Source organism: Myxocyprinus asiaticus, chromosome 23 (assembly GCF_019703515.2).
Source record: "Myxocyprinus asiaticus isolate MX2 ecotype Aquarium Trade chromosome 23, UBuf_Myxa_2, whole genome shotgun sequence".
NCBI lineage: Eukaryota > Metazoa > Chordata > Actinopteri > Cypriniformes > Catostomidae > Myxocyprinus > Myxocyprinus asiaticus.
Window position 1 is genome coordinate 2,782,040 of NC_059366.1, and position 24,703 is coordinate 2,806,742.

Here is a 24,703-nt window from a genome sequence, read left to right on the forward strand (position 1 = left end):
AAGTGGTAATTGGCATAAGAGAGCCAGAACAGATAAGACATGTGTGGATGGAAATATATTGAGGAAGGAGGAGACAAATAAACTAAACATAACTAGCAACTCACTCTTGTAAAAATATAGATGATTATTAGCATTTAATTGTTGTACTAAGTGAAGTATGTAAAAATAAAGAGAAATTCAACTGTTGTAATGAGTGAATTATGCAAAAATAAAAAGAAGCTCAACTGTTGTAATGAATGAGTTATGAAAAAATAAAAAGTCCAACTGTTGTAAATAATGAATGAAATATGTAAAAATAAAAATAGAAGGAGAGGAAAAAGAGGGAGGGGAACATTAAATAAAGATGAGAGGGAAACGTCATGGTTACTGGTGTAACCTCCGTTCCCTGATGGAGGGAACGAGATGTTGGTGTCGATGTAGTGACACTAGGGGTCACTCTTGGGAGCCCGAGACACCTCTGGTCTTTGATAAAAGGCCAATGAAAATTGGCGAGTGGTATTTGCATGCCACTCCCCCGAACATACGGGTATAAAAGGAGCTGGTATGCAACCACTCATTCAGGTTTTACGCTGAGGAGCCGATATAAGGTCCAGCCATTTCAGCGGGTAGTTCAGCGTTGTGGCAGGAGGGACCAACGTCTCGTTCCCTCCATCAGGGAACGGAGGTTACACCAGTAACCATGACGTTCCCTATCTGTCACTCACTCGACGTTGGTGTCGATGTAGTGACACTAGGGGTCCCTATACAAAACGCCACAAGGCTGAACTGTGTTACGTGAACTGGCGGTGTGTGGTGGGCAGAATTGCTGTGTGCCTCATAGCCAGCACACCAGGTCGACACGTAACCTCCCCCAACACAGTTATGAGTGTCGAATGGCCCTTTTTGGGGACAAGTCGACTACCCAAAGATAGAGACGGGCTTAACTCAGTCGTGGCCTCTTTTCCCCTTCTCTTTTTCCACTCCCTAAAAAAAGAAGGGGGATTATCCGACTGGGCCGCCAGGTCTAGTCGGGGGGTGTCCCTCCCAAGGGGAGGACACCGCGGAGACCACACCTCACCCCAGAGAGGGGGGGGATATTTAAGTGGAAAAATATGTCACATGGTCTTTCCAACCATGTGGAGAGCCTTCAAGGTAGATCCTGCCCAATGGGGGAGGAGGTACTACAACATGGAGACTGGGGCAGAGGGGCTCTGCCCAACGAAGATGCAGTTTGCCAGCAGGGAGACAAATTAGCGGAAGATATAGATCGCATGGGGTTAGCCTTACAGGGAACCGCCACATGCGGAGCACCTACCCCAGAACCGGGCTCTTAGTTAGCGCGTGTACTGGGCCGGCAGTGAGTCTCTCCGAAAACTCGACTGCCACAGGGCTCGGAGGAAGTCAACCAGGGAACAACTTTTGTGAACACTACTGGGAATTAACAGTGCACGTCTTCAGCTCAAAAGGAGGTGGAAGGCACTATGTGCAAGCGATACACCCGGCCGGCTATCCCGGGCTTATCCGCTTAGGTTGCGTGCCACTACCTGGGACGAAACCGGTTCCACCCGGAGGTTGTAGAACCTTGCAAAGGTGTTGGGTGTTGCCCAGCCCGCTGCTCTACAAATGTCTGTTAGAGAGGCACCTCTGGCCAGGGCCCAAGAAGCCGCTACACCACGGGTAGAATGGGCTCGTAGCCCTACCGGGGGCGGCATGTCTTGGACGAGATATGCCATAGATATGGCATCAACAAGCCAGTGGGCGATCCTCTGCTTGGAGACAGCGCTTCCTTTCCGCTGTGCACCAAAGCAGACAAAGAGCTGCTCAGAGAGTCTAAAGCTCTGCGTGCGATCCAAATAGATGCGTAAAGCATGCACCGGACACAGCAACGCCAGGGCTGGGTCTGCCTCCTCCTGGGGCAGTGCTTGCAGGTTCACCACCTGGTCCCTAAAAGGAGTGGTGGGAACCTTGGGCACATAGCCCGGTCGGGGTCTCAGGATCACGTGAGAATAGCCCGGACCGAACTCCAGGCACGTTTCGCTGAAAGAGAACACTTGCAGGTCACCTACCCTCTTGATGGAAGTGAGCGCAGTCAGGAGGGCAGTCTTCAGGGAGAGTGCCTTAAGCTCGACTGACTGCAAAGGCTCAAAGGGGGCTCTCTGTAGGCCCTGAAGAACTACGGAGAGATCCCATGAGGGAACGAGGGGCGGTCTGGAGGGATTCAGCCTCCTAGCGCCTCTTAGGAACCTGATGATCAGGTCGTGCTTCCCTAAGGACTTACTGTCAACTGCGTCGTGGTGTGCTGCTATGGCAGCAACGTACACCTTCAAGGTGGAAGGGGACAGCCTCCCTTCCAACCTCTCCTGCAGGAAGGAAAGCACTGATCCGACTGCACATCTCTGGGGGTCTTCGTGTCGAGAAGACCACCACTTAGCAAACAGACGTCACTTCAAGGCATACAGGCGCCTTGTAGAGGGGGCCCTAGCCTGAGTGATCGTGTCTACCACCGCGGGTGGTAGGCCACCTTGGTCTTCCGCGTTCTGTCCAGGGACCAGACATGGAGATTCCAGAGGTCTGGGCGTGGGTGCCAGAGGGTGCCCCGTCCCTGAGAAAGAAGGTCCTTCCTCAGGGAATTTGTCAGGGGGAGCTGTTGCGAGGAGCGTGAGGTCTGAGAACCATGTCTGGGTGGGCCAGTAGGGTGCTACCAGGACGACCTGCTCCTCGTCCTCCCTGACCTTGCACAGAGTCTGTGCAAGTAGACTCACTGGGGGAAATGCGTATTTGCGAATGCCAGGGGGCCAGCTGTGTGCCAGCGCGTCTATGCCGAGGGGTGAGGGCGTATCAGAGCGGGCAGTGGGAGGATTCTTGGGAGGCGAACAGGTCCACCTGTGCCTGACCGAATCGACTCCAAATCAACTGGACCACCTGGGGGTGGAGTCTCCACTCTCCCCTGCGGGAAACCTGCCATGACAGCGCGTCCACTGTAGCGTTGAGGTTGCCCGGGATATGAGTGGCTCGCAGCGACTTGAGGTGCTGCTGACTCCGGAGGAGGAGAAGGCGGGTGAGTTGTGACATACAGCGGGAGCGCAGACCGCCTTGGCGGTTGACATATGCTACCGCTGCCGTGCTGTTTGTCCGAACTAGCATGTGCTTGCCCTGGATCAACGGCCGGAACCTCCGCAGGGCGAGCAGAATTGCCAGTAACTCGAGGCAGTTGATGTGCCAACGCAGCCGCGGACCCGTCCAGAGGCCGGTGGCTGCGTGCCCGTTGCAAACAGCGCCCCAGCCCGTTTTGGAGGCGTCTGTTGTGACCACGACGCGCCGGGAGACCAGTTCTAGGGGAACAGCTGCTTGTAGAAACGAGAGGTCGGTCCAAGTGCTGGAAAGACGGTGACAGACCGACGTAATGGCCACGCAGTGTGTCCTGTGGCACCATGCCCGTCTCAGGACTCGAGTCTGGAGCCAGTGCTGAAGCGGTCTCATATGCATCAACCCAAGCGGGGTGGCCACTGCCGAGGATACCATATGCCCCAGGAGCCTCTGAAAAAGTTTCAGTGGAATCGCTGTTTTCTGTTTGAACACCTTCAAACAGGTCAGCACCGACTGGGCACGCTCGTTCTTAAGGCACGCCGTCAGGGAGACTGAGTCCAACTCCAAACCGAGAAAAGAGATGCTCTGAACCGGGAGGAGCTTGCTTTTTCCCAGTTGACCCGAAGCCCTAGTCGGCTGAGGTGCGAGAGCACCAGGTCCCTGTGTGCGCATAACACGTCTCGAGAGTGAGCTAAGATTAGACAGTCGTCGAGATAGTTGAGAATGCGAATGCCCACCTCCCTTAATGGGGCAAGGGCAGCCTCTGCGATCTTCGTAAAGACGCGAGGAGACAGGGACAGGCCGAAAGGGAGGACTTTGTACTGATAGGCCCGACCCTCGAACGCGAACCGCAGGAAGGGTCTGTGTCGAGGAAGGATCGAGACATGAAAGTACGCGTCCTTCAGGTCTACCGCCACGAACCAATCTTGATGCCGGATGCTTGCTAAAATGTGTCTTTGCGTCAGCATCTTGAACGGGCGTCTGTGTAAAGCCCGGTTCAGTACTCGCAGGTCCAAGATTGGCCGCAACCCACCGCCTTTCTTTAGTACGATGAAGTAGGGGCTGTAAAACCCTTTCTTCATCTCGGCTGCAGGGACAGGTTCTATCGCGCCCTTCCGTAGGAGGGTAGCGATTTCTGCGCGCAGGGTAACAGCATTTTCGCCCTGCGGGCATAAGTGCTCCGCGAGCGCCTTATCCACTGGGGGAATCGCCGTATAGCCCCTGGCCGCCCCGCCATCGAGGGTAGTGAAAGCGGGGGAACTGCGGAGTCGGGGTCGGGCAGTAAAAGGTGCCTCTCACGACTTCGTCAGCTCCTCATGCACCTCCGGGAAGAATGGCACTGGAGCGGGGCGTGGCTGGTCTGAGCGGCGCCGCGAGCCCAGAAACCAATCATCAAGCCGCGAGGGTTCAGGGGAGAGTGGAGGGTTCCACTCTAGCCCGACGCTTGCGGCCGCCCGGGAAAGCATGTCCGTCATTTCGGCATCGGCCTGTAACTGGGCGACCGTCCCCGAAGGGGGAAGCCCAGCTGAGGCTTCTGCATCCGACTGGACAAGCTCGAGAGCTCATCATCTTTGCGGGCCTCGAACAAGAAGCCAGACTCGCCGTGCGACGAGCCGGCGAACTCATCCGGAAGCCCGATTGGGGCAGACGAGCATGCTGGGAAATGGGAGGTCTGCGGGGGGATACCCGGCGGAGGCGATCCCATTGAGGTCCCCAAATCGCCCCCAGCACCAGCTGCACTGACCTCAAACCCGTAGGTAGGAGGACCAAGGCGGGGAGCCGCTGGGTTGGCTTGCTTCCTTACGAAAGCAAGCTGCGACCGCAACGTTGCCATGGTCATGTTCTCGCAGTGAGAACATGAACCATTCATAAACGCTGCCTCTGTGTGGGTCGCGCCCAGACACGAAAGACAGTGATCATGACCATCCGAAGTTGAGAGAAAACGACCGCAACCAGGAATAACACACGAACGGAAAGGCATCTTTAGAAAGACGCATCTTTAAAAAGACGTTCCGTGTGTGTGCTCTTTTAGAGAAATATACTCTTTTAGAGGGGAAAAATGCTCTTTTAGAAAATATACTCTCTAATTTTTCTGCCGAAGCACCCAGGGGCGTTCTCTGCAGTGCACCAGTGCAGAGGAGGGAGAAGCCGCTGAAATGCGCCGTCAGATCCAGCAGAGGTGAATGAACAGTGCTATTCAGCTCAATGAGCATGACCGTTCGGCTCCGAAGAGAAAATCTGAATGAGTGGTTGCATACCAGCTCCTTTTATACCCGTATGTTCGGGGGAGTGGCATGCAAATACCACTCGCCAATTTTCATTGGCCTTTTATCAAAGACCAGAGGTGTCTCGGGCTCCCAAGAGTGACCCCTAGTGTCACTACATCGACACCAACGTCGAGTGAGTGACAGATAGGGAACCCTAATTAACTTCCTTGAACCCTTTCATTTAGAATATTGTGATAGAAGTGAATTAAATGTTTCTGTGACTCTATGGGGAGAGTGTCAAGTGGAATTAACCCCATTTCTTACTTTTATACACTGGGCAGGAGGAATAACTGCCACAGGTCGCTGGTTTGCTGTAGAAGAGCCATGGAGCTTTGATATAATTACCTTAAGAAGGGACAGAATATCTGGATGCAGAATAACTCGTGCAGGTTAGGAGAAGAGGAGACACCTACAAAACCACTGAATGAAAAACAAACAAATGCTGTTTTAAAATATCTGAGAAAAACTAATAAAATTCCTTAACAGTAGTAACAAGTCCTCAACCCAGCAAAAGCCCAGGGGAAGTCAGGGGCTGGATACTTTTAGTGGTCCTCATCTGGCCAACCTGGTGAAGACTAGGCCAATAGTGAAAACAAGCTGGGGTTAAAGGGGTTAAATAAACACAAAAAAACATATTTTAATCAGACAATAATGGCATTAACACCTGTGGAACAGATGTGCACAGAATTTCCAGTATGCAGAGAAATCACAAGGAAGGTTTCTAGGAAGTGGGAAAATAGAACAAAAGTGTTGAACACAAAATGGCCAGCAGAGGGAACATTTGATGTGGCTATGTGTAATGGAGGCATTAGTCAAATGGAGGAATTAGTAAAAAACCATAAGGCTAAAGACAAAGGAAAAAAGAGGGAAGAGAAAAGAGACAAAGGGAGAGGGATACTACAGCTGTTTAAAGATTGTGGAATACAAATAGAATTAGAAAATATAATAGAAATAAGACAGAAAAAAAGAGCATTGGATGATAAACATTAAGAAAAAACGGAAAGGCCTCCGCGCTATGCTCCACCCCTTGAGCAAATTGAAAAGTGTCAAATACCTGTCATAAAAGGATCAATGGAAATAAGAGGTGAGGTAGAGATAAAGGATGATAGGCAAGAAGGGATTAATGAAGAAAGAGAAAGGGAGGCATTCATTTATGAAGAAAAAAGGGTTCAAGGGAACGTGTGGGAGGAATACAAATGGATGAAAATACAGCAAGATTTTATACTCAACAGGACCTAGTACAAATCATAACAGGAGTAGTGGCAAAACAGAATGAAGATGAGAGCATGTTAAGAGAAGAGTCCATATCTGAGGGAGAACTGAATGAAATAGTAGAAGGCTTACAACATGAGTTAATAAAAATGGGAAAGAAGGTGTCGAAAGAAAAGGAAGCTAGAAAAAAATCAATAAAAAGAAGATCTGAAGAAAAGCAAAGATGCTCAAAACCAAGAGTCCCCTCAAGTAGCCCTAAGAAAGAATATAAACAAGTGTCAGGCAGACTGCTTATTGAAGATCTGCCCGAAGAAAAACTGGAGTGGCGAAGAAGTGAAAAGGGCAGATTGATAAGAACCACAAGCAACATGGACCTAGCTAGTGATTATTTAAACGACAGGTACCTGTGTGAAAAAGATGATGATGAGCAGAGCTCTCTGAGTCAATCCAGTGATGAAGATTTCAGCGACAGGGATCCAGCAGGTGAACAGACAAAGCAGTGTCCTATTTTAATAAAAGGAAAACAAGAACAGTATGTGCCATGGGCCAACCAAGATCTAGATGGACTGATAGCCTGACTTCCAGACATGCATGAAGGGGCAGGAAAGTGAATTAGAATGGTGGAAGGAGGAACGATGGGGAAACTTCTGGCTATTGGAGATATCAAAGCCCTGCTAGCTAAATGTCTGGGAGGAGCCACGATGAATGAGATTCTCAATGAAGCAGGCCTGAGACAAGCAATTAATAACACAGGAGTTGATGGAGTTCCTTTTGACAAATGCCGCATTAAAATATGGACAGCTCTAAGAAAAGGCTACCTAGCACGAATGGATCCAAAATCACTACGAGGAGAACCAGTAGGTGAGACAGAAAACCCCACTGCCTATATCCAAAAACAACTAAGAAAATGGAAGCAAGAACTGGAAAGAGACCTGGAGAAGAATGCAGTGATGACAACACTGTTCAGAACCGCCATAGTGGATGCTATGCCACCACCAGTGAAGGACAAATTGGAAGATGTAGTTGGATTGAACTCCAAAACACAAAGGGAGTTCTGTGAACATGTGGCTCATGCAGTAGAACAATACAGGAAGAATGAAGCAAAGTTAAAACAACAAGAAAGGGAACTACAAAGAAAATTGACAAATACAACTTGAAGAGCTGGCTGGAAAAAAGAAGAAGATTCAAGCTGCAGTGAAAGAGAAGGGAGAAGAACAATCAGCACTGATGGCCCCTGTAAATGTGCCCACACCTGCTGCCCATCCTGTATCAATGCCCCCTGTGCCTATCACTCAGAATGCAACACCAATATCTGAAGTGCCTCACAGCCACCAGCACCAGTGGTAATCTATGTAAAACCAGAACAGCCAAATAATAGAAACTGGAATAGACCACCCCAAGGAGGAAGAGAGCGACAGAACAACGGCCAAAGAAATTATGGATCTCCAGGAGTATGTTGGGGATGCAATCAGCCAGGACACAGCAAAAAAGACTGCCCTGTTAATCCATGGCTTAATAAATGGCCAGCCACCAAGCACAAGCAGTAACCCGTGGCAGCAAGAATACCAAGCTCAAGCACAAGGTCCACTCAACCCATGGCGTGGACCACAACAGGACTACTAGGGCTGCCCAGAGGATCCTACGGGGAGGGGTCAGCTTCCAATGATATCATCTGATGCTGATCAAGAACCTATGCTGCAGGTTAAAATAGAGGGCAAGATAACACCAGTTATGCTAGATACTGGAGCTACGTTCACGTGTAAATCCAAATTATGACTCTCACCTCCCCAAGTCTGGAAAATATGTAAAGACAGTAGGATTCTCAGGACAAACACAGCTAATTCCAATGATGGCTCCAGTAAGCATAAGAGTAAAAGACAATGGCTCAGCATTTATTCAAAAAACAGTGAAAACAGTGATACAACAGCTAAGGATAAAACAAAGATTGGGATGCGTCTATCACCCACAATCACAGAGAATGGTAGAAAGGGTAAATGGAACTCTTAAAGCTAAAATTCTCAAGATCTGTGCTGACACTCAACTAAACTGGGTTGATGCTTTACCTCTTGCATTAATGCAGTACCGTAAGCAGACCAATAGAATCACTAATCTGACACCGCATGAAATGCTAACAGGAAGACCCATGCCAGTACCATACCTGAGAGGTCCCTATGAAGGCCCACCCCTAGAACAGTTGCAAATGGAATTAAGGGCTTACATGAGACAACTAACTGCTATACATGAAGCCATCTATTCACAGGAACAGAACAGGGGACCCAGACAAGAAGAAGAAGTGCCTTGTCCAATAGTGCCTGGAAACCGAGTGTACCTTATAGTTTTTAGGAGGAGATGGAATGAACCCAGAAGGGAAGGACCTTTTAAAGTAGTAAGGGCAACCTCAACAGCAGTGCAGGTAGAAGGTAGCACAACGTGGTCCCATTTATATCACTGCACTAGAGCTCCTATGCCAAGACCTCCACAAGATCAGGTACAGAGAGCAGAAGAGGAACAGGACAACTCAAGTGTAACTTCCCCTGAGGTTGAAAGAGAAACTGAAATCCATGACCAATAAAGAGAAGAACAAGGGGAAGGAAGTGAAGGGCAGGAAGGAGAAGTTAGTAATGTTGTTACACCTCATTCTAGGGCAAATGAAGATGCTGAGACAGGAGATGAAGGGCAGATGCAGGAGGATGTACCGCAGGCAGTGGAGACAGGACAGGAAGGTGAGAGAAGTCCTGACACTGATAGTAATGTTGATACACCTGATGAAGCAGCTACCCCAGATCCAAGGCTTTCCAGAAAATCATCTCCAGAAGACCAATGGAATGTTGAGTTTCCCACACTCAATCTCACCTACCTCGAGTGGTCTCCTTCACAAATCCAATGGACTCCATGAAGGCATTGAAGCAACACAAGGTACTCGAGTAAACAAATCTATTAAAAAAAGGTATGCCTCTTACCCCTCATATGATGATTATGAAAACCCAAGGGGTGATTATGAAGACAATCAGAATGTACAGAGTATAAAACTACGACCACCACCATCGTTATATCAGATGAAACAACCACCATTAACAATGACTTAATGAAGATACAGAATATGATGCAGTCCAACCAATGAGCAAGGAAAAACTGTTAAAAAATGCACACCAAAATGACTGGTTTAAATGGGCTGAATACACAGTAAAACAGTCAGGAATGTCTAGTTGCATGTTATGTTCACCATCACCCATGAAAAAACTGACAATAGTCCCAAATCGATATGACTATAGGCATTGTGCACAATATTACTCGGAAAAATTGTGTTGAAGGAGAAAGAACATCTTTTTGCCCAGCTGAATGTCTAGCATTTCTGGGAAATCCAGGATTCAACAGATACTACAGCTCAGAAGGCTGGGGGAATGAATGCAGAAGAATAGATATTAGAATAGATAAGAGAAAAAGAGAAAGCCCTCTAACATATATAATAAATCGAGATCTGGAATATGAGTGCTTTAATAAATCCCAAGGAGAGGAGAATATGGGAGAATGTAGAGGAAATTTTGCAGTACTTTGGCATCTAGACAAACAAATGTTCAATCAAGAAGATGTGATTAAGTTTGGAAGGAACGTATATGCAACAGCAACAATAGAGAAAATTTTCACAATAATAAAAGGTACAAGATGTGTGGGCAGACTCACAGGAAACTGCCTTAGAAATTGTGAGAATCAGACTCTAGCTTCCCCTGTAATAAGACTATATGAGGAACAAACAGCAGCTATAGCAGATTACTTTTGGTTATGTGGGGGAAGACAGAAGTACTAAACCAAGTAGTACCAGACTAAACCAAGAAACATTGTCCAAAACAAAAAGAGTAAAGAGAGCATATAAGCCAGACCCTAATGTTTACTTAGATGCAATTGGACAACCCAGAGGGATACCACAGGTATTTAAAGCCAGAGATGAGATAAAATTGGGCTTTGAATCTATAGTTGTATGGATAACACCCAATAAGAATGCAGAATGGATTAATTACATTTATTACAATCAGCAAAGTTTCATCAATTACACTGATGAAGCATTGAAAGCCTTAGGAGAACAGTTAGCAGCTACAAGCAAAATGACATGGCAAAATAGACAGGCACTGAATTGGCTATTGGAGAAAAAGGAGGTGTCTGTGTAATGTTTGGAGCTGACTGTTGTACTTATATCCCAAATAATACAGCACCTGATGGCTCCTTTACAGCAGCAATGAAGTTGAAGAATTTAAGAGAGGAAGTAACTGCAAATGCAGGAAGTGACCAACAATTTGGAAACTGGTTTGATAATCTATTTGGGTCCTGGAGACAATGGCTTATTAAAGTTGGAGTAATGATATCCACAGCATTTGCTATTTTTATGTTGTTATTCTGTTGTGTTGTGCCTTTTCTCAGATCAATGATGGCTAATGGGGCTGCCAAACAGATGGTTAATGTGTCTGTGAGACATTCTGGGATTGACATTGCAGCCACTATGCGTCCCATAACCATAGGTCCTGGACTGGATGAGCTGGACGAATTTTGAGAATAGTAGGGAAGGGGAGCCTTTTTATTTTTTGACTCTTTATTTGTACTTTCTATTGTTTCTGATAATGAGGGAGTTAGCATATTCATTGTATTTTCTTTTATCATAAAATTAGGTAGAACTCTAGGATGGATAGAGTAGGCAGGAAGATAGAGGGTCTTATGTTTGTTATTTTGGCATATACCCCTTCCTGAAGTTATTAGTCATTTACTATATTAATTTTATTCATTAAGTTCAGTTATCGAGTTTTAATTATGATGTTTAAATTTTTAATCAAGTAGAGTCTGAATTACTTTAGAATGCATTATTATTAAGCAAATTATTTTACACTGAAATATATATAAAGTTGGGATAAACACTGAATCAACAAATGCCAAGAGGTGGCAAACATTATATAAACAAGATTTGTACATGTGAGGAAAGCACACGAGTGGAACATGCTCAGCCAACATACAGAGCAAAAACGGACACTCATAATGCACAGTACAGTCATTAAGCAAGAAGCCTATTATGGTTAATGACAAAAGACTAATAGTGTTATTTTAACATCATGTTGTTTGTTTAGAATGTATACTTTCTAGAAATAAACATTCTTTTTAAAAATTAGATAGGTTGCTAGGTTTCCACCATTAGAAAGAAGCCAGATGGTCTGAGAAATAATGGTGGCAAGCTGAAATGATGTAAGATGCAAGTCCATTGGTTAGAGATAACCAGGTTAAGTAATTTATGGACTCAGAAGAGATAGCAGAAGTGTATAAAGATGGAAGTATGGAACAGTGAAGGCAGAACGGACAGCTGGCCTTCTCAGGTTTATTGGTTGCTCAATAAACTATTACCTTTGGCATCTGGAACCCCTGACTCTGAGAGTTTTCTTGCAAAGAGGGAAAGAATCTTCAACAATTCTCCACAACACTACCCACTGAAATGACGGGACCTTGTCTCGGCTCCTCAGCACAAAACCTGAATGAGTGGTTGCGAGCCAGCTCCTTTTATACCCGTATGTCCGGGGGAGTGGCATGCGTTTTCTCAAAGATTAGAGGTGTTTGGGGCTCCCAAGGGTGACCCCTAGTGTCACTACATCGACACAATGTCTCGTTCCCTCCATCAGGGAACGGAGGTTACGAAAGTAACCAGGACGTTTTCCATTGTCCTTTGTTAGGTATTGTGATTGGTAACGTTGTCATGTTTTGTCAGGCCAAGTTTATGTCAAGCCAAGTTTATGTCAAGTCTAGTCAAGTTCATGTTTTTTTTTTTTTTTTCATGTTTAAAGTTAGGGTTTATTGGATTTCACGTTTATAAACAAATTTGCACTTGGGTTCTTCAATTCATCGTCTCTTCGTTTTCCTCATCGCTCAGCAGCAGCCTTGTTATAAAGCCTAGCGCACAGATGTTTTGAGTCGACGACGGGTCTGCGATTTAGAAGTCTCAAATCGCATGACCAACAGTTGTGTATTGTGCGCAGAAATGTTCATGAGCCTTTCATCTGAAGTCCAGTCTCAAGTCTTTCGTCACGAGTCCGAGTCAAGTCTCAAGTCATTACACATTAATCTTTATATATATATATATATATATATATATATGTATGTATGTTATTTTAAAAATCGGGGATAGTAATAGAATTCTACCTGAATTTGTAAAAAATGATTTATTTAATTTTATTTTATGATTCACAGACTTAATTAACTTATTCTGTATGTATTATTCGTAATAAAGGTGCCGCAGTGTTTCTTATGGTCAGTTCAACAAGGCTCAGAACACGCACACAAGCAGTGCAATATGACATATGCAATGCAATGTAATGCGATATCATCAGGTAGGGTTGGGAGATTTGGGCAAAATAAAAAATTTTTTCATATGAAAAAATTTTCAGAAGAAAAATCATGAAAAAAAACTTTTAACTAAATAGTACACAAATAAACTGCAATGGTGATGTTGGAGTTGTTGTTGTGTTCAGTCAACAGCTGTTGTATTGCATTGTCAGTGCTATCGCAATGATATTAAATTACACAGCCTGATTGGTATCCATGGCAGCAGGGCTGCCTGCTTATACTTCCTAACAGGCTGATTTCATATCTGTGATTCAGTTAGCTAGTTGTGTGTATTACTTTGACAAACTGCTTGGGTTTTTAGCGACACATACCTGTTTCAATCATCTACTCTAGGTGTAGAACACAGGCTAAATATAAAAAATTACTCAAAAGTTTATCATCGATATCAAAACTTTTTTTTTTTTTTTTTTTTTTTATAAATATTGATATTGTTTTATCGTTCAGCCATATCATTAGGTATCATTTTGAAAAAAAAAACTTGCCAGCATTTTTAATTCCACAAAATTACGTTTAATGGGTCTCATCGCATTTCAGGGGTTTACGCGGAAATACATCATCAACTTCTATGATAAGGGTCCGATCGATCATGACACACGGGGAAATGTGAAGCAGGTGTAATATTATCATACAAATAAAACAAATTATTCCTTTAAGATATTAATAGTTAAGGTTAAAAGACTTGAGTTGTTTTTTAAATATCCACGAGTCCTTTGTGTTGAGTCGAGTCAAGTCTGAAGTCATTTTAGGTCGAGTCTGGAGTTGAGTCTGAAGTCTATTAAAATGCGACTCAAGTCTGATTCTCTAACTTGAATCTCCATCTCTGAGTGTGTGCACTCAACGCTACAACAGATTTCAAAGCTGCTTGAAATCTGGCTGCTAAGGTGTCAGGTGTGCGCACTGTCCCGACGAGTAAGAGACCGACAATGAGCAACAGCCAATGAAATAGAGAGAGAGCGCAAGAGGAGAGCAAGACATTTGGAAGCTACTATAAACTATAAATTCTCCTGCTGCTATGTGCGTGAGTTTGAGAATGCATTTTGGTATGGTAGTTTCAGTTGGGGATGAATGGTCGAGTAGTTGAAACACCCAGTCTGTGATCAGCTGGGTAGTGTGTGCAACAACATGACAGAAAACAAAATACTGTTCACTGTAGGGTGCCAACTGCAAGTCGCATAGTGTGTGCTTGGCTTTAGGGCTCTATTTTCATTCCTGTGTTAGGTGAAATCTTATGTACTAAGACTGTGTGCTACATCTAATCCAGTTTTCATGGGTGTGCTAAAAAACAGCACCATCACTATTTAAATAAAAGTAATTTTTGATAAAATCTAAACAGGCCACATTTCCAACAGCCATCACTCCAACACCGTATCCTTGAGTAATCATGCTAAATTGCTAATTTGGTACTAGAAAATCCCTTGCCATTATATCAAACACTGCTGAAAGCTATTTGGTTAGTTAAATGAAGCTTACCATTGTCTTTGTGTTTGTTTTTGAGTTGCCACAGTATGCAATAGACTGGCATGTCTTCAGGTCAATATTAGGTCAAAAATAGAAAAAAAAGAAACAGCTTTCTCTAGAAACTTGTCAGTCAATCATTGTTTTGAGGAATGAAGGCTATACAATGCTTGAAATTGCCCAAAAAAGAAATAAGATTTCATACAAATGTGTACACTACAGTCTTTAAAGACAAAGGACAACTGGCTCTAACAAGCACAGAAATAGATGTGGAAGACCAGATGTACAACTAAACAAGAGGATAAGTACATCTAGTTTGAGAAATAGACGCGTCACATGTCCTCAGCTGACAGCTTCATTGAATTCTACCCATTCTACACCAATTTCATGTACAACAGTAAAGAGAAGACTCAGGGGTGCAGGCCTTATAGGAAGAATTGCAAAGAAAAAGCCACTTTTGAAATAGAAAAACAAAAAGAAAAGGTTAGAGTGGGCAAAGAAACACAGACATTGGACAACAGATAATTGGAAAAGAGTGTTATGGAACCCCATTGAGCTTTTTTGGGATCAGCTATACTGTAAGGTGCGTGAGAAGTGCCCGACAAGACAGCCACACCTATGGCAAGTGTTACAGGTTGCGTGGGGTGAAATGTCACCTGAGAATCTGGACAAACTGACAGCTAGAATGCCAAGGATCTGCAAAGCTGTCATTGCTGCATGTGAAGGATTTTTTTATGAGAACCCTTTGAAGTAGTTGAAGTTCTGAATATTTGTTTCAAATTGTAATGGTAATTTTTCACGTTATTAATGTCCTAATTATACATTGTGATCAATTGAATGCCACTTCGGTGAATAAAAGTACCAATTTCTTTCCATAAGAGCAAAATCTGTACATTATTCCAATCTTTTGGCCACCAATGTATATGGGAGGTTAATGTAAATGAAATGCCACAAAGCTTCATTTGTTATATTCTTGTGAGAAAGATGCATAAAGCTTAAGACATTTAAAAGCCACGTCTATTCTCAGCGCAGTGTAAATTCTGTGCATTTGCAGTTAGGGGATTCCACTTACTGGTGCTATCAAAGTCCATCTTCAAACTCAAGAATTACAGTGGCACATTAAAGTATTTCCCTAACAATTACAGCTAATAATTGCAATTGTGTTGTATGACAGCAGATCAATATGATTTATTATCCTTGCATTCTCTACAATTTTTGGAGCCTACATCCATTTAGTCCAGGCGAACACCACCTTTTCCACATATACACTCTACAAACAGAGTGAAATAGAGGTATACCTGACATTCAAGAAGGATGCAGTTACTGTGCAAAATAATGAAAGACACAAATGGTCTATATTTCTATTGTTAACTAGCTACCAACATCTTATGAATAGGCTGGCTTCATTTTTATCACTTACACAGCACAGTTTTTCCAACCCAATATTACTTCTAAAATAATGTGACCCTGCCTTGCTTTAAAGGTTTGGTAGGTTTCAAGTGCTTTTTGTCAAGTTTTATTTTGAAATATATTTTAAGCTTCATATTTTGAAGCTAAGTCATATTGTCCTTGTAATAGTTGTGGTTATACATATCCTTTTTTATTTATAAGAAGTCATTAATTTTCTGCCTTTTTGTTGGTTTTAGAGTCTTGCTAAAGACTTGTTTTATGATTGGTTAATCTGTCTTTTCAGTTCATTGTTTTCCTTGTCCTTTGTCTTGTGTTGTACATTTTAAGGCTTCTTCCGGTAGAGTGTTTTCTTGTGTTGGTTTGCTACTTCATGTCATGTGCAAAGTCTAGTCACAGTTCCGTTATTTTGTTAATGGTGAGTTTTGTTTGTTACCCTCACTGCTCGAGATTGGCAGGTACGCAAACATTCAGGGATCCACATTGGTTGAACTGACCCTTTTACTGGTCTGAATTTCTTTGTGGTTGTCCCAGACATGAAGACAGCTGTTAATGTCGAGCCCTGATAGTTCTTGGACATTTGTCAACTGTATCTATTTTTTTTTTTAAATGTGAAATATATATATAATATATATACACATCCAGTTGAAGTCAGAAGTTTACATACACCTTAGCCAAATACATTTATAACATTTACATACTTCCATCTTTATAAAACTAAGTTTTTCACAATTCCTAACATTTAATCATAGAAAACATTCCCTGTCTTAGGTCAGTTAGAATCACTACTTTATTTTAAGAATGTGAAATGTAAGAATAATTGTAGAGAGAATGATTTATTTCAGCTTTTATTTCTTTCATCACATTCCCAGTGGGTAAGAAGTTTACATACACTTTGTTAGTATTTGTTAGCATTGCCTTTATTTTGTTTAATTTGGGTCAAATATTTTGGGTAACCTTCCACAAGCTTCTCACAATAAGTTGCTGGAATTTTGGCACATTCCTCCAGACAGAACTGGTGTAACCGAATCAGGCCTCCTTGCACGCACACACTTTTTCAGTTCTGCCCACAAATTTTCTATCGGATTGAGGTCAGGGATTTGTGATGGCCACTTCAATACCTTGACTTTGACAACTTTGGAGGTATGCTTGGGGTCATTGTCCATTTGGAAGACCCATTTGTGACTGACCTTTAACTTCCTGGCTGATGTCTTGAGATGTTGCTTCAATATATCCACATCATTTTCCTTCCTCATGATGCCATCTATTTTGTGAAGAGCACCAGTCCCTCCTGCAGCAAAGCACCCCCACTTGCAAGCCTCCCCCTTTTTCCTCCAAAAATAACGATTGTCATTTTGGCCAAATGGTTCAGTTTTTTTTTCAGATGTGCATTTGCAAACTGGCAGTTTTGTAGCAGTGGCTTCTTTCTTGTTGAGAAACCTTTCAGGTTATGTCGATATTGGACTCGTTTTACTGTGGATATAGATACTTGTCTGCCTGTTTCCTCCAGCATCTTCACAAGGTCCTTGATTGGATTGGACTGATTTTCATCTGATTTTCATCTCTAGGAGACATCTAAGCAGTATGATGGCTACATGGTCCCATGGTGTTTATACTTGTGTACTATTGTTTGTACAGATGAATGTGGTACCTTCAGTCATTTGTAAATTGCTCCCAAGGATGAACCAGACTTGTGGTGGTCCACATTTTTTTTTTCTGAGGTCTTGGCTGATTCTTTTGATTTTCCCATGATGTTAAGCAAAGAGGCACTGAGTTTGAAGTGTAGGGCTTTACTGGTTGTTTAGATCAGTGTTACTATCAGAAATAATTAATAATTATTTCTGTAGTTATTAATTAATATTTAAATTAATCAATTGAATGTAACTCATTAAAACCTCATATGGGGCTCCAGTAAATGTAATGTGCTACGTTTAGGAGCAATTTTGGTTATTAGCAATAATTAATAATTATCAAAGATAATTATTAATTATTAAAATCAATAGAACATTGATGAGAATCAATGTTAGCTTTTTTAATCCTTTAAAATCAACAATTATCAAAGATAATCGTTAATTGTTAACATCGATGACACATTAATTAAAATTAACACTAGCTTATTGATCATTCAAATTCAACAACCATCAAAGATAATTATCAATTATCAAAAATCAATAGAATATTAATAAGGATTAACATTGATGGGGTACCACCCTGGAATCAGGGACTAATAAACAAATAGTAAAACAGTCTCAATATTAGATTGTTTACTTAGGAAAATCGACATACGAAGAATATCGATTTTCGAGAAAAAAAAACAATGAATGAAGGTTTGAATCCGAGCACTGACATCCCGTCAACATGACACAGGCATATGCAAAACAAACCAAAACACTTCTCTTTGTAATATAAACAAAGTTTATTTATGCAGTAATATCAATTAATAATTAATACAATGCAGTCAATAAACTTCCGACTTACAACTACAAACTAAACAGTGATATGATTAGATATGGAAATAAAATAATCCTATAACACATAAGGTGTGTGTGTGTGTGTGTGTGTGTGTGTGTGGTTAGTACGAGAGAGAGAGAGAGAGAGAGAGAGAGAGAGAGAGAGAGAGAGAGAGAGAGAGAGAATTAATTAAGTGACAGCCCTAAAGCCGATTTCGTGATAGTGGGAGAGAAAACAGCTGTCAGTTTATCACTCAGAGACGCGGTGGACGGCTCGTAAAAGTCCCGCGTTATTTGACTCTTTAATGGATGAACTCAGTTGCTGTCTCACCCGTGATGGCGAAATTGCACAACAATCCAATTTGGTTGGACCACAATACAGCAAAACAAATTCGTGATAATTAATACCCTGAGTATTAATAATGAGCGGACATGGCGGTCCGTAAACTGTACAAGCAAAAACCTTGAAACACAAGAATAACACACTATAATATTCTATCTCTGCCCAGACGTAAACCTCTTACTTGAATCGCATGAGGACACAGGTAGAATGTGTTTTCCTCTGTCCGTTAACTCTGACCCGGTTCCATGAGGCTCAGGTGATGACGGGAGGCCGTTTTCTCGCTCTGTCGGCGGGCGGTACAGCTGTTGATTCTCGGCGGGCTGGCAGAGAACTCATAAATGTCGACTTGATTGAAGATGGAAGAGAAATCTTTAATCTCTTCACTTCTGTAGGCAAACGGATGAAGATGCGAATTGCTCGGCGGTCTCCTTCAGATCCGTTAGAGTGTTCGGTGAACACAGAGTAATCTCAACTCGTCCAGCAAGATGGAGATTGTATGGCTACAGTTTCAAGTCGGACGTTACTTCCTTGTGCCACAAGGCTGCACGTGAGAGCAGCGAAGAGCTGCGTCCACACGCTGCAAACAATGTCGCTGGAAGCAAATCCAGAAAGCATTTTAGAGGTATTTCAACTCCTGATGATGTCATGGTTTGAGGTGACGTTCTGTTGTGTGCCTCATCCAATAGGAGTTGAGAGTTCGATCCTTTAGTGAGCAAGGCTTCATGGATTTGTAATCTGTTTTGGACTCCCTTTGTTTGATTTTGGCGCGATTTTTATCAGTAAGATTTACGACTTGGAAGGTGGGGGCTTGAGTTAGGTTTTTACGACTGTGTTAGGCCTGCCTTTGTCTTCTATCTGAATACATGAGGCCCAACAGAAGGTAGGCCTTAAAATACCTCCACAGGTACACCTCCAATTCAGTACTCCTCCTATCAGAAGCTAATTGGCTAATTGTCTAAACGCTTGACATCATTTTCTGGAATTTTCCAAGCTGCTTAAAGGCAGAGTTAACTTTGTGTATGTAAACTTCTGACCCACTGGAATTGTGATATAGTCAATTAAAAGTGAAACAATCTGTCTGTAAACAATTGCTGGAAAAATGACTCGTGTCATGCACAAAGTAGATGTCTTAAACGACTTGCCAAAACTATAGTTTGCTAATATTAAATCTGTGGAGTGGTTAAAAAATGTGTTACACTTCAACCTAGGTGTATGTAAACTTCTGATTTCAACTTGTTGAATGTTAAATATCACTCTGATGCCATATTAAACAAATTTCAGAGGATTTTAATACTTTACCCTAGGCGATTTTAAAATTAAATTAATCATTATTCATTGCTTTATTTATTGCTTTTTTTTTTTTTACAGTTTGTTGTGGGACACAAAGGGAGTTTTCAGAATGTTTGAGTTATTGCAAAAAAAAAAAAGAAAAAGAAATTGGGAAAAGCACTATAAAAATTATCATAAATAATCCATGCTATTTGTGCGCTGTACTCCAGATCTTTCGATGCTGTAAATGCTTTATGTGAGAAACAGATCTAAATTTAAGCCTTTAAATTTAACTCTTCATCACTCTCTCCATATTTCCTTTCTGCTTCAAGCCTCATCAGTTCACGAGTAGTTCAACAGAACAACTGGGAGACGGAGGATTATATAGGGAGTCACATTAAGAGAAGTGAGCTCATGTATGACTATGGCAACTCGGTGCTAGTCCGCAGTCTGTCAGGGTGTGTTCATTAAAACATCACACTCTGCCTCACCAGTCTTCCTTTCCTCTGCCTATCCTTACTTAGAATGCACTGGGACACACATACATTTGTCCAGGAGGAACAGATGCAGATGTGGCCTAGGGACTATAAAGATACCCCTGTAACTGACACGATTACAGACGGCCTATATGAAAGATTTTGGGACAAGCATTAAGCATTAGTATATGAAACATTGAGCAAAAAACTTCTCAGTGGAATGTTACAGTACATAGGTAGCATTCAGAATACAACACATTAGGGCTGCACGATTATGACAAAAATCATAATTGTCGATTATTGCCCTTGATATTGTAATCGCAATTATTAATGACGATTAATAGATGAAATTACTGTGATGTCACTAAGCAGGCAACAGTGCTTGCAGGTTCTTCAGAACATCAGGTGGTTATGGGCTGCAATTTATTTTAAGCATTAAATACTGTATATAATAAAGGTATATCTATGGTTACAGTGAAGAAATTTATGTAGGTTCTTTCTGAACTATTGACAAAACCAGTTTTAACTTCAGTCAATATGCCTGTGTGTCATGTAACAGGTTGATGTATACGCATCCTCACACATTTAACACACTTCCAAAGCCTGAAAAAAGTGGCATAAATATCAAACACTACCATCAGACATGCAATATATGTTTTTACTGCTTAAATTATTGGTCCACATACAGTAAATAATAATATTTGACATATTCAATAGTCAAACTGAACTGCCTATTTAGACTGAACTTCCTTAATGTAATTAAAATCCCTTATTGTGATCTTGTTCCCATAATCATCGTTAAATTATATTTGGCCTCAAATCTGTCACAGTGGTTGCACTTTGGAAAGTAAGATCAGCCTGTTTGTGATTTTGTGTGATTCGTTCAAATTTAAATCTACCAGCAGCAGTTGTGGGTCAAATAGGCATTTATTTGAGCATACACAATTATAGACGATGGTCTGTGAAATTTTAAGTTCAAGACTTTTTCTATGTCCAAAACATCCAAAACAAGCTACTTTGTAGCTTGTATCAATACAACTGTTATTTTTATTTTATTTTTTTAGTTGTACACAAAAATCGAGCAACCCAACAATATTTAAACTCTCCAGTTCTGCACTCACAAATGCTCACATAATAAATATAGCTGTTTAAACAAAACAATAAATCACTTATTTAGACCTTGTCTGTACCTTGATTATAATGGTCATTGATCATTTTAGTTTTGTCGCGATGCTTGTTTGCAGGTTGTTTACCCATTGGTAAATAACGGGGCGACATTTAACTAATTGAAAATAATTCAAAATTGCTCACCTTTGTTCTACAGCTTCTTTTCGTGTGTCAGGTGATGTTGCCATCGCAAACTGAGATTAAAAATACTGTAAAGCCAGTATCTGGACGTCAGACTAGTCAAAATTTGCGCATAAGTATTGGTTGTCATTACTGATAGGGCTGTACTGTACACTCACTGCGTCTCTGATTGGCCATTACCGTTTCATTGCTCAACGCACGCGTCTGGGATTGGTTCGAAACTCAACCGCTGCAAAAACACATTCTAAATAGAAACCATTAACGCAACAGGAGTAGACTTAAATTGAATGCTGTAATCATCCATTTTCACGATTACATAATTGTGAGAGCTGTAATCGTAATCGTGATTCGTTTTTCGATTAATTGTGCAGCCCTAAAACACATTCATTAAATAGGACATATGAACAAAGAGGAAGTATCACTTACTGGTGGTACAGTTTATCCTGTCACAGTCTAGATGGGGGAGAATAAATGACATGTAAATTCAACCTTCAAAGTGACATCTGCAGACATTTAAGCACACAGCCCACTTCTCTGGGGACGAACACAAGGACACCAACACGACCCTGATGCTCACACATGCACACATTCACATCCCTGTGACATTAAACATGTTAGGGGTATGAGGATAATTCAGAGCAACAGAAACTCTTGATGATTAAGGTGTATTATTAGCTTCTTAGGCAATTAAGAAATACTTAAGTGGCACTTTCTGCAAATAGGGTTCAAAATAGGGTCTGGAACATTTTAATTGTCCCTTAGACCCTTACAAAGGGCATTTTTTTCAGCAAATGGTCAATGGTCATCTATATATATATATATATATATATATATATATATATATATATATATATATATATATATATATATATATATATATAAAAATAGTAATAAACTACAACTACTACTATTAATAATAATAAAGAGTATGAAAGGGTAATACGGTTGCATGTAACAGGGTCACAAATATTGCCTAAATAGAGCACAACAGTATAAAAAAAATCCCCACCAAAAATTCCCATTCATTTTTCTTTTCTTTTTTTTTTTTTTTTTTGTGGCAAATATATTTTTAACCAGAACTTAAACCTTTAAATACAAACCAACCATGTGCTCTTTAATTGATGGTACAGTATATGCATCTGTTGAAGAAATCAGTGAATCAAATGTGCATAATTTTAACTTTTCATTTTTTTCAGAAATTGTGAATCAAATCCACATAATTTTAACTTTTCATTTTTTTCAGAAATTGTGTGGAATTACTGGTAAAGAGCTACATCACCCATGATCCAGCAATGAACATTTAACAAGCCATTAACTGATTAGGCAGCACTGCAGCTGTCTTAGATTTCGGACACAGCTACAGTGAACTTAGCAATCGAGTTGGTCTCCCCACACTCTCAAACTTTTATATTTGCGAATATTTGAAAATATATTGTATCTCTACTAATAATCAACCATTTTAAAACAATAATTTTATGTTTTTCCCATTGTTTTTATTACGTTACTCAATTACGTTGTTCGCAATGCTTCATGGAATCGTGCTTCATTCCCTTATTAAAGACGGTAAGTACACAGTCTTGCATGCAGTATATTTAACTGATCTAGAAATGTTTTGCTTCAAATCAAAAATTTTAGAACTTTTAGAACTCTTTTGAAGGATTTTATGAAATCCCTATGGAAGAAATGTTCTCTAGTTATTGTTAGACTTACATTTCCTATAAATAATGAAAATGTTTTATTAATAAGCTTACAGACATTTGATGTGTTTAAAACATGCCATGATAATTGTATATTATATAGTTTATCTAATATCTGTAATTATTCTCACAACAAAACTCATGAGATTTGTGCCTATATTGCTTTTTAAAATGAGACAAAGAAGTGTAACCTGCTAGTGGAATATGCCAAATAATGTAGCAATGACTTTGTTTTTCTTCCCCTTAATGTGATTATGAATCTAATAGTGCTAGAACAGTGCCTGCCTGCTTTTACAGATGTCTTGGTTTAGGGAGTAGTTTTCCCATTCATTGGGTAAAAAAAAAAAAAAAAAGGTAATGAAATAGAGATAGAGATAAATCACAACACTACAAACTTTGATTTGAAGCAACAAAACAAAACAAAAAAAGTATTTGAATATTATACGAAACGACAAGCATGATCACGCCTTAATATCAACATCATTCCCAAATTGCATATCCTGAATTACTGAAATGCGCCATCTCCCGTCAAACATATTTGCATTAGTTCAAATGTGTTTACCATTACCCGTATGCACTACTGATAACTTATTGCTCAAGCAATCTCTGGGACACGGGTTCTGGTTCCATGGAAACCAGGAAGTAGCTTTCAAATAAAGTTGGGCGATATAACCACGATGTGAAATACCACGATGTGAAAAATGATATATCACGATAACGATATATATCACAATATACTGTAGTTAATAAAAAAAAATATATAGTAAAAATGATTATTAATTGAGTCAGTGAATTAAAGAATTAAAAAATGAAAACGACTTTCCCTTATGTAATTTTTTTTTAATTTGGAATTTGACAAACATAGTCGAAATAAAAAAAAAAAAAAAAAATACTATTTGGTTTTAAATCAACCGTACCATACTGCTAAATTTCACATTATGCCACATTTCAGTCTGATGTTGTTAGCACTATTTGCCTAAACTATATTTAGTATTACTATTATTAGAGCTTTTTTGAATATCTGAAGACAAAACATGGCAAGTTTGTTTCATAATATTTAACATTACTCAAACTGAATTTTATTAAAGATGATGATGTGTAGTATAAAAAAAAAAAAGCATGACACATACAGTAATTGTTGACACATGACACATTGTTTAGCTGTTTTCCTCATCAGGAGGAACTTGTTTTTTCGTGCAACTCTGTGGACCAGTGGCGTAAAAAGGGCACAGATTTTTTTAATTGTATTTTTATTTACTTATTTTAAAGAGTACCACTTATATATTTACTTAACTAATTCTTTGGTTTTTGAGTATTGAAGTATTTTTCTTGTATTATAAATTTTTTTTCCCCATTATTTCCTTTTTGACAGTCTCTAAGA

The 24,703-nt window shown here is 41.0% G+C and overlaps 1 protein-coding gene across 1 annotated transcript in view; it reads right to left on the bottom strand.

The window, feature by feature from the left end:
* nrxn1b (neurexin 1b) overlaps positions 1-24,703 on the bottom strand; it is a 582,675-nt gene that overhangs the window by 417,033 nt on the left and 140,939 nt on the right. The window contains exon 7 of the mRNA XM_051650892.1: positions 22,052-22,078. Coding sequence (XP_051506852.1) covers positions 22,052-22,078 — 27 coding nt within the window. The remainder of the gene's footprint in view (positions 1-22,051; positions 22,079-24,703) is intronic.